Source organism: Gossypium hirsutum, chromosome D12 (genome assembly GCF_007990345.1).
Source record: "Gossypium hirsutum isolate 1008001.06 chromosome D12, Gossypium_hirsutum_v2.1, whole genome shotgun sequence".
Taxonomy (NCBI): Eukaryota; Viridiplantae; Streptophyta; class Magnoliopsida; order Malvales; family Malvaceae; genus Gossypium; species Gossypium hirsutum.
Window position 1 is genome coordinate 38506656 of NC_053448.1, and position 18476 is coordinate 38525131.

The following is an 18476-nucleotide window of genomic DNA, read 5'->3' on the forward strand; positions in this document are numbered from 1 at the left end:
GCATTTACATGGTTGCTAAGGACATTTTCTTGGAATGACTAGTTCTTTATCCATTTCTATTCTCATTTTCCAGGTTTCATCTATTTGATTTCTTCAGAAGTTGATAGTGTAACAAAACGATTTTGGCCCTAATCGGAATAGTGGTTTCGGGACCACAAATCTGAGTCTGAAAAATATTTTTAATGTTATTTTCTGTGTTAATCATGTTTGAATTTACATGTGTGAAAGTTTCGTGAATTAATTTTATTGTTTGTGTGTTTAATTTAATAAAAGGACTTAATCGCGTAAAATTTGAAATTAACTAATTAATATGTAAAGTGCTAACTTGCTAATGTCTTTATAATGTGAAGTCCTTAATAGGAAATTTGGCCATTTATTTAGATAGTGGACGTCATTATGTTATAATATATATAGTTTTTATATTATTTATAAAGCTTATAATATATATATTATATTATATTATATTATAAAGTTATTATGATAATGATAATAAAAAAAGAAGACAAACATTAAAGAGGCCATTATCACCTATTCTTGGCCGAAACTGAAAGAGAAAGAAAATAAGAAACAAGCTAGGTATTCGACACTTTCAAGTCTTGATTAAGGTATGTATTTTGTTGGGTTTTTAATAATTTTTATGTTTTTGAGATCGTTGCTTTGAATACTTCAAAATCCATGTCTTAATTTTGTGAATTGTGGATGATTTTGAAATGTGCCATTGATGAATGTTTGAGTTTCATGATATTAGTTGATAAAATATGAAATATAAGTGTTAGATTAACATGTTTTGTCTTTGAATTTTTGGTGAATTTGAGTAATTAGGGCTAACTTGAGAAAATAAATTTTTGAGGGACTAAAATGAAAAATAAATGAAATGCATGAACTTGTATGAATACAAGGAAGATTCGGCCTAACTATGCTGTTGTGAAATTTTGTGTATTTTTTGTTTTATGTAATAAGGACTAAATTGTAAAAAGAGTAAAATGTTAGGGGTAAAATGGTAATTTTCCCATTTATGTGTTTTTGGATTAATTTGAGTGAATTGTGTGTTAAATTAGTTAATTTTGAACTTATTTAGATCAAGAACTGAAGAAAACAGAATTAGATCGAGGGAAGTCGAAAGTAGTCGAGTAGTTGATTTCGTTAGTCGATATCCGAGGTAAGTCTATAAGCACATAAATGTTGTTAAATTTGCAAATGTATAAATGTTATTTGTTGACTTGAATTTTGTGGATAAATATGTGTATTGGCCGAATGTGTGATAAGCTAGGAAATTTTATTTCTTGTTCGATTCGATCGAGATATGTTGTCTGAAACCCTCGTACGAACCCTAGGAATAGTTAGAATACATATGTCATGCCATAGGATTCCGATATGTGTTCTCGTGTAAGACCACGTCTGGGACGTTGGCATCAACCTGTGTTTACGTGTAAGACCCTGTTTGGGACAATGGCATCGGTATGTGATTACACGTAAGACCACGTCTGGGATGTTGGCATTGTACGAGCTTTCTGATTATCCGTGTATCCTTTTTAATTCCGAACGGTTCAACGGGCAATGTTAAGTGAATACCGAAAGTGAAATCGAAATAATAATAGTGTTCAAGTATGTATTTATATCATGCTATGGAATTAAGGTAAATTGTATATTGAATTGATGATACGAAGTTATTTGATATATGAACAATACGTGAGCATGTTCATGCTTATAAGTGATTCGGTAGTATAAGGAGATTTGGCCTATTATTATAGTTTTTGAATTATAAATTATTAAGTATACAAGTATTTGAGTATTTGTGCAATAAGCTTATAAAGTTAAATGTTTACTTTTATTTGATTTGGTTGGCTTGGTAAAGTGGTTTGATATTAATGTTAAAATGAATAATGTTTGTTTACGACTTACTAAGTTGCAAAAGCTTACTGTGCATGTGTTCTTGTTTACCTTTGTTTTATAGATTTAGAAGTCACGATACGAGCTCGGGGATCATCAGCAAAGTCTATCACACTATCGACATCTTTTGGGTATTTTGATAAAAAAAATTTGAACTTGATATTATGGCATGTATAGGCTTGCTTATTTTTTTGGTTAGTTTTGGAACATGTATATAAATGGCCATGTGAAAATGGCTCATATTCTGTTGATCAAATTTGGTGTTTATGTATATGGTCTTTATGGTCATTGAAATGGAGTTTATAATTATGCATATTTGATTATGGTATAAGCTTGTGATATGAAAATAAATGTGATATATATATAGTTTGGACATATTAAATTTGGTTAAGTGATTAGTACATGTATAATTGTTATGCATTGGACGATAGATTGATTGGTTATGAGTTGAACTAAATTACCGAATGTATATATATATATTGTCGCTAAATGAAATATGTGTGGATAGATACTAGCAAGTATATTATACTTGTATGGTGTAATTTGGCTTTTGGTATTATATAGATTCGGTTATGATTTATAAGTATAGAGCTATGTTTAATCCATAAACCTTTGATAATTAGTTTGAAATGATATTGTTAATTATGTATATTCGACTATGGTATGAGTTTTTATATATGTGCATATTGAATTCGGTTTAAGAATTTATCCTTAGCTTGTTATACATGTAATAAAATTGCCGTGTTTATGTTTGTGTGTATAAATTTTGGTTTAGTAAGTTTATGTTTAACTTGTTATTATGTTTTGATAGTGGGTGATGAATTAAGTTACGAGTATAGTAAGTATAAATCTTACATGGAAATGTGAAAGTGTCAAGCCATTAGCTGAATTATTTGATTTTTAATGGATGGTATATTATATGTATATGCATATAATAGCCAAGCTTCATTAGGTTAAGTTTAAGTTTGAATATATTTATATATATATTTGGCCTGATAAGTATTTTCCAAATTCAGCTATTATGTGCTTGTATATTTGGTTAAGTGAGCTATTAACTCGTTAAATTTATAACTTGGTTATGTAGCATATTCGGTTATAGTATTTGATTAAAATAAGTTCGGTTATATTTTTTTATAATGTGCTAAGGATTAAATAATTTATATGCTATGACCTAATATGCTTATGTTGACTATATGGGGATTGTGAAATATGGATGGCTGAATATGTCTAGGTTATTTGAGTTAGGTTGAAATGGTAAAATGTGCACTTTTAATTTACTTGAATGATTAGTATATGTACTTGAATTAATTATTAAGCATGCAAATTTGTTATACTTGATTTGTTTCATTTTTGTTTATGCTTTATAAAAACATATTTTATATATAGTGCATTATTCGGTTGTGTATAAATTTTTTTTCCTAAGTTAACTAAAATCTAAAATAAGCTTTGTGTTCGGTAATGCCTCGTAACCCCAATCCAACAACGGACACGGGTTAGGGGTGTTACAGATAGTGTTCATGTTTCTCTTCCAACAACTTTTTTTTCACTGTTTCTGGATGCCATGTTCAGTTGTAAGTAGTGCATGTTGTATCTTATCATGATTTATTAAATTATTGTGGTTTTGAACTTGTAACATTGTATTTCTCATTCTTCCTTGTTTGGTTGCTCATAAAATTGAGAGAAAATGGGTATTTAACTGCTTGATAGAACTTGTAACGTTGTGTTTCTCATTCTAGTCTAGTCATCTATGCAAGCCTTTTTCTCATTAGCATGTAGAAAAATATGAAAAATCGAAATCCAGATTCATTTTGGCTAATGTACTTATAAAAATCCTTAAACTATTTTACCTTCTATTTAAACAAACCTTCAAATTATTTTTGTAGTTAAATGATTTTTACTCATAAACCCCTTTGATTTTGATATTGAAGTAAAAATATTTTGAATTTCTAGATCCAATATAATTTCTTATTGATGTAATAGAAAGTATATACACTTTAACATCAATATAAACTTTAAAAGATCAATTAAAATTTTCATATATTTGAATGATGATATAACTAAGTAAATTAATCCTTATACAAAAATGTTGGTGCAAACAAGTAAAATTGATAAAGTGCGTTCAATAAGAGTTGAATGTTGGTGCAAACAAGTAAAATGTTTGCCGAACATGGCATTGAATAAGAGTAATCCAAGGAAAATGAACAGACAATAAGGGTTGCTGCTGTTTAATACTACTGTTCATTTTTTTACCATGTAATCTTACGAAACTTGCATTTCTAGTGTGATATACTTTAAACCATTCCCTAAATTGTTTTTTTTCTTCATGTTTTATCAGTGTTGCATGTTTGCACTACTTGCTTGAGTTATTTTAGTTTAGTCATATGCTAGATGAGTATGCTTTAATTGTTCAACCTTATGTAATATTATGTGTTATTTTTAGTTTTATTGGTTTCATGTTTTCCATTCATTTTGCCTTTGGTTATTTGTTAATTTTATTTTTATTTGGATTTTTTAGTTGGAACAATTATGTGTTAAATGTGTATCCTCTTGAAATAATGGAATGGTTTGTGTTTTAGCTAAAGGAGTGGTTGAAGGTAGCAACAAGAAGGGGAAAAATATCACTCAAGGGTGTGCTAAGGTAAGAATACCCTTCCAATGTCTTTGTTGTAAGTTGGTTATGTGTTCAACTTTGGAAAGATGAAATTTGTTAATGGAAAAGGAGGCTGCCAAGGTAAAGAGCAGCACACCCTCATAGCCTACCAAATGCCAAGAGTCAACAGTAACAACAACAAAATGAACAAGGAAAAGGAACATAAACAAATATCTCCACTAGAATGATGATAACATTGCTCTTTTCTAGTAATACGGGAAATACAATATATACATTTTAAACTACATTTACAATTCGGATTTGATCTTTTTACTTTAAACAAGAACATTTTGGTTATATTTAATTTTCGATATGTTTTTATTTTTGATATGTTTCATTTAAAACTATTTTAATCTTTTAATATATTTTTAAACTATTTTTATTTTCAACATCTTTAATTTATGTTATATTTAATTTTGGTCTTCAAACAATATTTTATATTACTTATATTGTTTGATTAAAAATTATAATTAACACTACAAAAATTATCTCAACAAACGAAACAAAAAAAAAAAAGAAAAAGTAAAATGCTACAAACAAATCATGTTATGGTAAGAATGTAATGTATATGGAGTTTTAGATTTTATTTAAATAAAAATAATAATCGAATATTTTAAAATACATAATTTTTAATATATTTAACACACTATATAACTATAATCGAATTGAGTTAATACAAAATAAAAGAAATTAAGACCTTATTTTCTTTTATCATAAAAATTATTAAATTCATATTATTATTTTTCCTTTTATTAATTTTAACTATTCAAACAAAATAATATATATTTTTCTATTCACAATTATTAATTCAAATAAAACATTAGTTAATTACAATGTGAGGATGAATACAAACTTTTTAAAAGGTAAATTAAAAATCGAATATTTTAAAAATTTTCACATAATATGTATTTTTCTTTTTAAAAGGTAAATAATATATATTTTTCTTTTCTTTTTTTTCTTTTTTGGGTGATTGATAAAGAAATGAATTTCAAGTTCTTTACTTGCAAAGATAGTTGTAATTTCTATTTTGTGCTTTGTAAAGATTCTTAATATGTATTGTTCATTTTTATTTGATAGTGTGTTATTGCTTCCTTGTAACACCCTTAACCCGTGTCCGTCGCCAAATTGGGGTTACGAGGCATTACCAGACATAACGTCTATTTTCAAGTTTTTTTTTATAAAATTTCTAAATATACACAATATCACACACATTAACCATATTACATTAACTAAATTTTATTTGTTCTTTTATATATATATATATATATATATATGGGGCACTAAATCACATATGTTATCATAGTAATATAATAAACTACTAAGATAATCAAAGAGTAAATATATTTTCCATGAATCCTTATGCTTAATATTATACCTAAATAAGTTTATCCTTTATTTCCACTTAAACGAAATCTACTATGGGACCTAACAATCAATATTATAAATAATATACATTTAAACTTGCATATCATCCATTTCTAAATTACCACATTTCAATACCATAACTAATTAGACTTGGCATTTTCGGTTATAAATAAATATATATACCCCATTCATTCTATGATATAATTGCATTATGCTAGTACATAGAAATCATGTCTATTATTATAGACCATTCTTTTTCTTTTTATAACAAAACACATGCTCTCTAATAAAATATAAACATCAATCTAAAAAACAAATATGTTCAAATTTACTCCATTAATAAATACCATATTCCCAAATACCAAATTAACTCATATCAAAACCTTGAACAACATTTATGCACAAATTAACCAAACACATAAATAACGATTTAAGAGACTAACATAACTTAATACTTTTATACCATAACCGAATCTATAATTTACCAACACCAAATTACACAATATGAGTACATTATAATTACTAATGCCGATTCACACATATATTTCATTTAGCATCAACCAAAAATATCTAAATAAATTTTCGATAATTAGTTCATCTTGTAACCAAATCAATCCATCACCCAAATGCATAAAAAAAATATACATACTAATCATTCAACCGAATTTCATATGTTCAACTATATGTATATAAGTTTTAATTATCACATGTACTTACCTATCTTAAATCTATACTAAATTCGAATTTGAATACATATAATTGCTCATACTTAAATCACTTCCAAAGGTCTTCATTTCATTACTATATAAACTAAGCATTTTATTTCCATCAAACCCCACTAATTAAACATACCATCTGCATATTCATGTCCAAACACAAATCTAAAATAATGCACACTTAAACATTTAAACATTCATTTATTCTATCTATAATACAAAAGTAAATCATCTCCAACATCCGCAAGTGCACTTCCATTTATAAAGTATGTTATTATTCACCTTATAACTAATTCAAACAAGCCACACCTAACATTCATTCATATAATATCATTCATAAAATACTAAACCATAATCAAAATATGCATAACCTATGATTCAAACCAAAACCGAACAAAACAAGCTAAATAAGCCATATTCGCATGGCTTAAATACATATCTACTTTCAAATTAAGTAAGCTTCAAAGCTAGTCTATACATTCCATAATCCCAAAATAAATTTCAGCTTATAAAATACCGTAGTTATTTGATAGTGTGATGAGCTTTACTGACGAATCCCCGAGCTCGTAACAACTTCAAGAATCTATAAAACAGAGTAAACAAATAATAACACACAGTAAGCTATTCGAAGCTTAGTAAGTCAACAACATAGAAATAATTTAACTAATAAAATAAAAGGAAATTAACTTATTTTATAAATGTAATAGACATTACATAATTACACTTTGAACACATATATCTTTTATTAACCCGAACATATCTTAACATATATGTGTATAAAACCTTCACCTTGGCAACTTAGTTATCAACTAAAGTCGAATTAAATCTAAAAATAAACATGAAAATTTTCAAACTTATAATCACTTATAATATATAATCTCAAATAACCAACTTACCTTATTTCCATATATTTATTTAACAAATACTTACCTGCAGATAAAACTCATTTCTACATCCGTCTGCATTTAACATTGCCCGTCGAATCGTTCGAAATTAAATAGGATATGCATATAATTGGAAAGCTCGTACAATGCCAACGTCCCAGACGTGGTCTTACATGTAATCACAAATCGATGTCACTGTCCCAGACAGGGTCTTACACGAAAATAGAAGTCGATGCCAACGTCCCAGACGTGGTCTTACACGAAAATAAAAGTCGATGCCAACGTCTCAGACGTGGTCTTACACGAAAAAAATTATCAGCAAATCCTATGAAATTCCCAGGGTTCGTACGGGCTTACAGACATTATTTATAAATTGAATCGAACTCCAATACCTCCCTATTTCAATATTCAAATTCGGCTAAGGATATTAATATTTTCAATAACACAATTTATCATCTATCTATTATATATTCATGAATTAAACAAAATTCAAATGCTTATCGACTTACCTCGGATATTGACGGACACAATCGACTACTCGACTACTTTCGACTTCCCCCGATCTAATTTCGTTTTCTTCGTTTCTCGATCTAAACATATTAAAAATTAACTCTTTTATTCAATAAATCATTTAATTTAATCCAAAAACACATAAATGGGAAAATTACCATTTTCCCCTAATATTTTACACTTTTTACAATTTAGTCCCTATTACATAAAACACAAAATACAAAAAATTTACACATACTATGCTTAGGCCGAATATCACCCTAGTCCATACAAATCCATATATTTCATTTATTTTGCATTTTAGTCCCTCAAAAATTTGTTTTCATAATTTAGCCCTAATTACTCAAATTCACCAAAGTTTCAAAGACAAAACATGTTAATCTTTCACATATATTTAATATTTCATCATCAAACAACAAAAATCACAAGCTATCATCAATAGCAAAACACAAAATCATCATCAAATTCAAAAATTAAGACATGGGCTTTGAAGATAACTTAGCAACGATCTCAAAAACATAAAAATTATCAAAAACTGAAGTAAAACATACCTTTAATCAAGCTAGTTTTGTGCTGAAACCTTAACAAGCATGGATGATTTCTTTCTTTGCTATATTCGGCCAAGAAAGATGAAAAATGGCCATTTTTTATGTTTTAATATAACATATATTATCATAAATTTTTGTTTACTAATTTAACCTTAAATAAATAAATTATAAAACATATAATATAAGGGCAATGTTGACCATTGCCACCCACTATCATCTAAATGGATTAATTTCCATTTAAAACCCCCATTTTTAAAAGACAACAACAATTGGGTGCTTTTAGATTTGACCCCTAAATTTTTATTTTACGCGATTAAGTCATTTTCTTTAATCGATCATTTAAATGATAAAATTTAAACACGAAAATTTCACATAGTCAAATTCACACATAATAAACGCACAAAATAATATTAAAATATTTTTTCAACTCGAATTTGTGGTCCCGAAACCACTATGTCCGATTAGGGTCAAAATCGGGCTCTTACATTCCTCTTCTTCTTTGGCTTGTTTGATTGCTTCCTCCACCCACAGTTGAGCGTCTTGTATTCATTGAATTATTGTAAGTTCTTTGGAAATTAAATTCTTTGATTTTATTTTACTGTTATTGAATTTAGTATTGGATAAATGTGACCCTTTTACTAAGATTTGAAGATATGTAACACTTTAATATCTTGCAGTAATGGCTCATCTGCCTTTAACAGTACAAAGTGTGAGGCGTAAAAGAATTGGTCTTGCATTGACAATATGGTTGCAAATGTGTACAGTTGCGAGTTGGTTCTTGGTTACATTGGGTGCCATCCATAGCCTACATACTTATAGACCAAGGATTAGATCCTATATTTTAGATTTTTATGCAAAACGAGATTATGTGAAAAGACTTGTATATGCTAGTGATGAGACCTGTATTGAACAAGTTAGGATGAATAGAGTTACCTTTTTTAAACTATGTGAGATGTTATAAACTTTAGGGGAATTGACGTCGTCAAGGAACATGCTTGTTGATGAGCAAGTGGCTATGTTTTTACATATCATTTCTCATCACCTTAAAAATCGAGTTATCAAGCATCACTTTAATAGATCTGGGGAAACCGTTAGCAGATCATTTCACAATGTTTTAAATGCTATAATACGCTTGTAATAGCCTATTTTGCCCAGGGCCCAATATGGCCCAAAATCCAGATCCCTAGCCCAAACACAAACATTTTCAGGAAAGAAAACCTAAACCCTAATGCCCCTTGCGCCGCTGCCTCCATGTGCTTCTGTCAGCGCGCTCACCGCCCGAATCAGTCATCCTTGCACCAAGATGGTAGGTCTCCCTCCATTGACCCCCAACGCTTGTAAAAGAAGAACAAAAAAGGATACCTACAAGCAAAGCAAAAATAGTAGTAGAAAAATAGTGATAAAAAGATGTATTCATGGCTATAAAAGCCACTAGAACATATTGTAAACAGATCCCCATTTTCACGAACATAAAAATAAAAAATAAAAAATAAAAAATACAGAGATAATTTCAAGGTGATTTGCTTTGTTTCTTTTAATCTTTCTATTTCATTTTTTATTTTTTTATTTTTTGCATATGGAAATAAAAAGGAAAAGAAGGGAGGAAATACTGACCTTTCAAAGGATTCAGCCTTGAATCCCGGTTCTAGGAGAGACGAGCTCCAAACAGGGCTAAAAAAGGCCAATTTTTGCACCTCCGACCGTCGCCTGCGGCGAAGCTACGGCGGAGGTGCGCTGAAGCCCTCGATCGGAGACCTAGGCCGGAGAGGGGAGATTGAGAGAGGCACTCTGTTTTTTTTAAAGGGGAAGAAGAATTATTTAAAAAAAAACTAATTTATATAGAGCTACTAAACGGCGTCGTCTAGGGCTGGTTCTGATAACCCTAAAACGACGTCGTTTCCCCTTAAGGATCCGCACGTCGACCCACCTGTAGGGAAGATCCGCGCTTTTTGACTTTAATGGTCTATTTGCGGGATTGGTCCGCCCGCTTTTGCGGAGCGTTCAATAGGATCCTTTTCTTCTTTTGATTTTGGCCACAAACTTTTGCCTCTGGTTCAATTCGGTCCATAGACCATGCGCAGATGTTGTCCCTTGGAATGATGTCGTTCGAGTAACGTGGGAATATTTCCCTTCGGCCCCTTCAATTTTACGCACGGCACAATGGGACCCTAATCTTTTTTATTTTCTTTAAATTTTGGATCTTTAATTTTATTTCTTTCTCGATTTAGTCCTTTTTTGCTATTTTATTATTTTATTAATTAATTCGGTTATTTTTTTTGTTTATTTATTTCTCACTATTATATTATTATATTATTATATTAAAAATGGTGTCAAAAATGCTTACAAGATGTGTTATTTAAAAATGCAGAGCCAATTACAGCTAATTCTACAAACCTAAGGTGGAAATGGTTCAAGGTATTGGGGTGAGTTCTATATATAGCTTGTACATAATTTAGTTGATTTAGATTTAAATATAGTATCCTAACTCAAGGTTTTATACATGTGATGTAGAATTGCTTAGGTGTTTAGATGGAACCTACATCAAGATTAGGGTTCCAACAGTTGATAAGCCTAGATATCGAACGCGAAAAGGTGACATAGAAACAAATATGTTAGGTGTTTGTACACCTAACATGCATTTTGTTTATGTTCTTCCTGGTTAGGAATGTTCTGTTGCTGATGGACGGGTTTTTCAAGATGCCATTAGTAGGAGACATGGACTAAAAGTTTCTCATGGTAAAGTGCAAAATTAGAGGACTTTGAATTAATCTTTAAGATCATACTTTTTTGGGAAACTAATCATGACAAATAAATTTTTTATAGGTTGTTATTATCTAGTTGATGCTGGATACACAAATTGTGAGTGATTTCTTGCACCTTTTAGAGGACAAAGATATCATTTGAATGAGTGCCGTCAGGGTTACCAGCCAAGTACTCTGGAAGAATTTTTCAATATGAAACATGCTTCAGCACGTAATGTTATTGAAAGATGCTTTGGGTTATTAAAACTTAGATGGGGAATACTTAGAAGTCTATCATTCTATCCTGTGAGGGTGCACAATAGAATCATTATTGCATGTTGTTTGCTCCATAATTTTATTCGAACCTATATGAGTCTTGATCCTATTGAAATGGAGTTGGGAGAAGGATTACCTAGTAATGTGATAGACGACGATGAGCCGAATATCGTAAATATTCCTCCATCGGATGCATGGGCTACTTAGAGGATGGAACTAGCCAACCATATGTTCGATGAATGGCAAGCATCTATAAATTAGTTAGGTTTAGGGTAAAAATAGTAAATGTTAATTTGTTTATGTTATTTCATGTATCTAGTTTATGAAAATTTGGTGGTGTTTGAATTGTTTTTTGTATTGTACTAGACTTATTGAATTATAATTTATTTTCTTTTGATTCATCATGTGTTATAATTTTATAAAGTGTTGACCTTTTGATTCATAATATTGAACTTAATTTAATTTTTTTTCTTAAGATAGTTATGTCAGGTTTTTCACAATCAAGTGTTTCTTCCCAAAATTCTCGAGGAACCAAAAGGAAATGGGTTCCAGAAGAAGATGCTGCGTTGGTTGCCTGTATGGTCAACTTGCACAATGTTGGAACCTTTAATGCTGATGCAGGATTCAAAGCCGGTTATTTAAACAAGTTGGAAAAAATGTTAGAAAAAGTTTTACCTAATGCTATGTTAAAGGCTAAACCTAATCTTGAATCGAGGATTGGGACATTGAAAAGAGATTGGTCAATCGTTTATGACATGCTTAATGGAAAAAACAATAGCAGTTTGGTTGGGATGAGCATAGGCAGCTTGTTGTTGCTGAAGATGCGGTGTGGAACTCATATATAAATGTAAGAATTATTTCAAGTCTTTATTATCTTATTTTGATCAAACTTATATCTAATATGAATTCCTCATTTTTATAGAGTCATAGAGAAGCCGGTCAATTCAAACATCATAGTTTCCTTTATTATGACCAACTTACTACCATCTACGCAAAAGATCGAGCCACTGGGAAAGATGCTTAAACAGCCGCTAATATTATTGAAGAAATAGATGTTGAGGATGTAGCTACTACAAATACTCATGAAGAAAGAAACGATTTCTATGGATGCGAAGCTAATGTTTCTTTGGATGACATGGATCTTTCAGCCACACAACCACAACCAGCTAGAAACCAAGGTGATTCCACATTTTCAAAGAAGAAAAAAGAGATTTCTGATACAAGTGATCATATTTCTTCTACTTCATTTAATGATGCTTCCACTTTATTGGCGGAAAACACACGGACCGTTGGCGTTGAAATCAGTAGGAGTATTGCCTCCGAAGTGCTAATTCAACAAAAGTCAGAAATGACCATTCAAGAAAGAGCTCTAAAATTATATCCAACATTATGTGAAGTAGAAGATTTAACTGAGGATGAGGGCTATCGCGCATTGAGCAAAATTCTAGATCATCCAATGTAAATGCTCATTTTCTTTAGTTTACCTTCTTCTGTGCGATTGAAATGGGTCAGAAGATTTCTTGCTGACCATTAAAAATCATGGTTGTGTTGATAATATTTTGGTAACTTTTTGTGTTTGTAATATTTGGATGGTATAATGACATGATAAAATGTCATTACAATGTTGTAACTTTTTGATGTTGTAAAATTTTATAACATATGAATTATGACATATAAACTAATGAAATCGTGTAACTTTTTGTTAATATATGAATATTATGTTCGGATGTGAAATATAATTCTCAAGTTATTTATTACTTCTAATATTTTGTTTTTTATTGTAGAATAATTAAATTATTTGTTTCACTAATGATATTTTAACACATTAAATATGTATTGCAGTTTAAAAATAATAAAGTAGATTATATATTATTTTTATAGTATTATATATTATGATTTTTTAGTTCATATAATAATAATTATATTAAGAATTTTATAAAATTATATATTATTTTATTAAATTATATTTAATAATAATTATATTAAAATATGGTTAAATTATTTATTATTTTTATTAAATTATTTTTAATAATAATCTTATTAAAATTTAATAACAATAACAATAATCATCTACCTAGAAAAAATTCTGCTAAGGGTATTCTAGTCATTTTGGTTTTTTTTCTTATGCTATTAAAACATCATTCCATTCAACCAAACACGAGAATATTATTACAGTCCTATTCCATTCCATTCAACCCAACAATTGAATTACTAATTACAACTCTATTCAATTGCAGCTCTATTCAATTGCAGCTCTATTTCATTACAGTGAACCAAACGTACCAGTGTTGTAATAAGATGCAACATGTTTCTTACGTTAAAACCACAATTCTAGGAACCACAGTGAAACTGAAATACAAGATGAATATATAATACTACTTCCTTTTGATCATTTTAATTCTCTGGATCAAATTATTTATTACTTCTAAAGATGACGTTGAATAGCTGAATCAACCCCCGAATAATAAAAGGCACGCCAGCGGCGAACATGATAAGTCGAAACTTCACCAATCCGTTGGGAGTTACGGCGAAAATCGCCGAACCGTAAGTGACGATCATCGAAATCGTGGCAATAATAATTTCAAGCTGGAAAGGGAACCTGCAAGTGAGAGAGATGATAACAAGTACGGAGGTGGAGCAAGCGATGGTGTTGGCGAGCAAGAAAACAAAGTAGGCGGTGGGGGATTTGCATGCATAAATGGCTTGGCCTGCACGATGTCCATCTTTGTCATCTTGCCATACGCCACCAGGAGGGGTGACACCAGCTTGGAAGGTAACGGAAGCTATGAGGGTTGCTACTATTAACAAAATGTTTCGAACATCGCCAGGCTTGTCTACATCTTCGTCATACTGGAAACGCTTGTACCAGCTCTTGCCTGTGCTTAAAAGGTTTATCATTTTTTTTATCTAAGCAATGAAAAGGATACTCAAGTTTTTGGTCATCGATTCAATATATATAGGTGCCACTTTAATGGAATTGAATGGGTCAATCAACACGTAGGGAAATGCTTTTATATAAATAATTTTCAACCCTTGACTTTTGAGTTGAGTGGTAAAGGTGAGTGGAACTATTTCCATACATGAAATATCAAGGTACTTTCGTGACAATCGACTGGTTGGATTACCTTCTAGTAACGCAAGCCCTTGTAGTATTCAAATTATATTAGTAGTCACTCAATTATTGGTAAGTTTTTTTTTTGTTGTTCAACTATAAAAGGTTATAAAATGGTCACTCAACAATTCGATTTTTTATTATCATTGACCGTAGAGAATTTGACAGCTTTTAAAATTGACAGCATAACAACTTTAATCCTCGATGATTTTGGTCTTGATTCTAAAAAATTTAACTCCTCAACATAATGTATAAATGTTGAGGGTTATATTTTTTTAGAATCAAAACTAAATTGACACAATATATAAATGTTGAGAATTAAAATTGTTACTATACCACTTTTAAAAGCTAGCACATTATCTTCCCGTTAGTCATTTAACAGTTGGTGACCAAAAAAACAAAATCAAATAGTTGAGTGACCATTTTTGTAAGTTTTCATCATTGGATAACCAAAAAAGAAACATACAAATAATTGATTTATTTTCTTCAACAAAAATAAAATAAAATTTTATTAATAATTGACAATCAAAACTTAGCAACCTAATGTATAGAAGATTGTGTTATGTTTGAGTGATATGACAAGATGCAAGTGTCACGAGTCGTAGATCAAAGCCCGTGACGAATTCATAGACTAATCAAGTTCAACTGATTAAACGAGATTCATTTAACTCACTTGAACTAGTCTATTAATGGAACACATGTAGAAATTCATGTACTTGAAGTCTTGTGGCTCAGTGAAAAACTCCTATAAAACTAAAGTTACCAAGGTAATTATTGTAGGCACTAATCTCAATCGCTGATGTAATTTAATCTATACCTTTAGATATGGAAAAACTCAACTATAAATAGAGGTCTTCCCTCTCATTTGTAATCATTCAATTGTATTTTATTCTTTAAGTTAAAAATACATTTGAGAGTATTTACTCAATCACTTGACGTGTAGTGTTTTTTTTTGTGACTTTTTAATTCTTTCAAGCTCCTTTTATATTTTCACTTTATTTTGGTTGTATTTAAATGCCTTAAAAATTTAGAATTCTAAATTTTTAAAAATAAAATTAATTTAAACGGATTTGAAATAAAAAATTAGCCTTAAAAACTGCCCAATTTTTCAAACTAATATTCCCTAGAAACAAATTGCAACGTGTTCCTTACGTTAAACTATTACAATTTGAGGTATATATGTACCACAGTGACAGTCAACCCTTTGACTTTTGATTTGAAGGGTGTAGGTGAGTGGAATTATTTCCACAAAGAAATATCACGCTACTTTCGTGACAATCAACTGGTTGGATTGTATTGATTTGAAACAAATAGTTAATTATTAATCGAATTTTAGTTCGATTGGTATGAGTATTATTGTAGATGTAGGAGGACGTGAGTTTAAATGCACTTCAGCGCATTATCTTCTTATTTATTGGTAGAGAGAAATTATACCTAATTTTAGACATTTTATTAAACTGATCAGATATAATTAAAACCTCAACAAATAATTAATTAATGAAGCCACTTAAACCATTGACTAATAACAACTTAAACAACCCAATGTATTGAAGATTGTGCTCTGTTTCGAGTGCTGTAACAAGATGCAAGTTGCAACATGTTTCGTACAATGAAACTGAAATACAAGATCAATAGTTCAATACTACTTTCTCAGAATTCTCTGATTCAGGTTTTTCATTATTTTTAAACACCATGTTGAAGAGCTGAATGAAAATCTGCAATATATAAGGCACGGAAGCGGCGGCTATGACGTACCGAAACCTCACCGATTCGTCGGGAGTAACGGCGAAAATTGCGGAACTGTAAGTGACGATCAGGGATTTAAATAGCGGTCCGCTATCAGTATAGCGGCCGTTATATAGCGGTAGCGGCACCGTCCGAAACCGATATTATTGAAAATAGCGGTGTGAAGTGGAGTCACACCAATAGCGGTGGATCGCAGCCGCAATTTAACGGGTAACGGCCAATTGCGGCGATAACGGGCCGCTATTCCCGTTATTTTACAATAACGGAAAAAAAATTCTGCAGAGAAGGAAATATAGAGCAAAGGTAAGAACGGTAAATGAGAAGTGAAAAAAGGGGTAAATGGGGAAGAAAATAAAGGCTGGTTAGTGGAATTGGGCTACTTTTGTTTTTACTTCATGTTTGGGCTTGTTTTTGTTTTACTTGTTTTGTTCCTTAGGCTTGTTGTGGTATTTGTTTAGCATTCTGCTCTGTGATTGGGTTTGTTCTTGGACTTTTGTTTTTCTGATTTTGCTTAGGCCTTTGTATTGTGTTGGCTTGAACTTTGTTTTGGCCCTGTTTCAATATAATCAATGAATTTTATTCAAAAAAAAATATTTGAGACTCATATAAATTAGATTTAAAAAATTTTAAAAAATTAATTTCAATTATAAATTAAAAAATCAATATTTTCATTTACATAGAGTATTTTAACATAAAAATATATATAAATAATAAAAAATATTTTTTATTATCATATCCTACTGTATCATTGTCTTCATTTTTTAAAAATTACAGTGTTATGATGAATATCTCTGGAATGTGTTTCACATTAACAACAAGTTCTAATTTTTTTACTGATATTAAATTGTTAGATTCCTAGCTTTCTGAGTCAGATTATGTTAACTGTATTACTCAAGTTTAATATTCTTTTAACCTTCTAATAAGTATTAGAAAATACTTTAAAAATCATTAAAAGTGACTTTTTATAATTAAAATTAAAATTATTATGTTTTACAATAAGTTGTGTGAATTTTAAAAAAATTCACGACCGCGATACCCGCAGTGACCGCAATAGCTTTCGTTATGTCCGCAACCGCGATAAACGCAACGCGACCGCAACCGCGACCGCAATCGCAATTTAAATCCCTGGTGACGATCATGGAAATGGTAGCAATAACAATTTCGAGATGGAAAGGGAACCTGTAGGTGAGTGAGATGATGACAAGAATGGAAGCGGAGAGAGCTAGGGTGTTGGCAATTAAGAAAACATAGTAGACCTCGGATTGGTATGCATAAATGGCTCTGCCTGCAACATGTCCGCTACTATTATCTTGCCATACTCCACCAGGAGGGTTGACACCAGCTTGGAAGGTGACGGAAGCTATGAGGCTAGCAACTACTAACATAACGTTTCGGACATCGCCAGGCTTATCTCTGCCTTCTTCATACCGGAAACACTTGTACCAGCTCTTGCCTGTGCTTAAACGGTTAATCATTTTGCTCTAATCAAGACAACAATATTGGGTTTTTTTAATCATCAATGTATATATATAGGAAGCACAATGGCCTTGGATGGGTCGGTCAATAGGGAGGAAAAGCTCTGGCATACGGCATATGGGATGAAAACAAAACCAAAAAAAAAGGAAGGATTCTCGTCTTACTCTACGAAGAGCAGGCCCAAAGCACTTCACCAATGCATCTGCCAAAGAGAGGGATGCACATGCATTGTATTCTCCGCTATATTTAATTATATTCCTAGTGTCATCGGAGAAACGGTGGGCATAAAAGGAATGCTCACAGCAAAAAAAAAAAATCGATGTTTAATTTAATCCGGCACAAACTCAAGGTTTATTGAAAAGCATGATACGTTCAACTATTACAATATTGGTGATATATCTAAAGCAATGAACTGTTATGGTTACTAGGTGATGTCCTTCGCTATACATAGAAAAATTCGTGATATTTATATTAATATTTTGAGAGTTTATGAGGCAGCTTGGTAGTCTATCAACTTTCAGAAGTCGTGGATCTTTTTCATTGCCAATACCTATCCCATTGT

At 30.7% G+C, this 18476-nt stretch overlaps 2 protein-coding genes across 2 annotated transcripts; both read right to left on the minus strand.

Moving 5' to 3' along the window:
• Positions 1–13746: 13746 nt before the first annotated feature.
• Positions 13747–14519, minus strand: LOC107945577 (uncharacterized). The gene has a single exon (XM_016879633.2). The coding sequence runs from the start codon at positions 14476–14478 to the stop codon at positions 13993–13995; it is 486 nt and encodes a 161-aa protein (XP_016735122.1). The 5' UTR covers positions 14479–14519; the 3' UTR covers positions 13747–13992.
• A 1727-nt stretch (positions 14520–16246) lies between these two features.
• LOC107945576 (uncharacterized) lies at positions 16247–17927 on the minus strand. The gene is made up of 2 exons (XM_016879632.2): positions 17577–17927; positions 16247–16508 (listed from the first exon to the last, which is right to left on the minus strand). Exons 1-2 carry the CDS (start codon positions 17911–17913, stop codon positions 16321–16323), a joined length of 525 nt encoding a protein of 174 aa, XP_016735121.1. The 5' UTR covers positions 17914–17927; the 3' UTR covers positions 16247–16320.
• Positions 17928–18476: the final 549 nt, after the last annotated feature.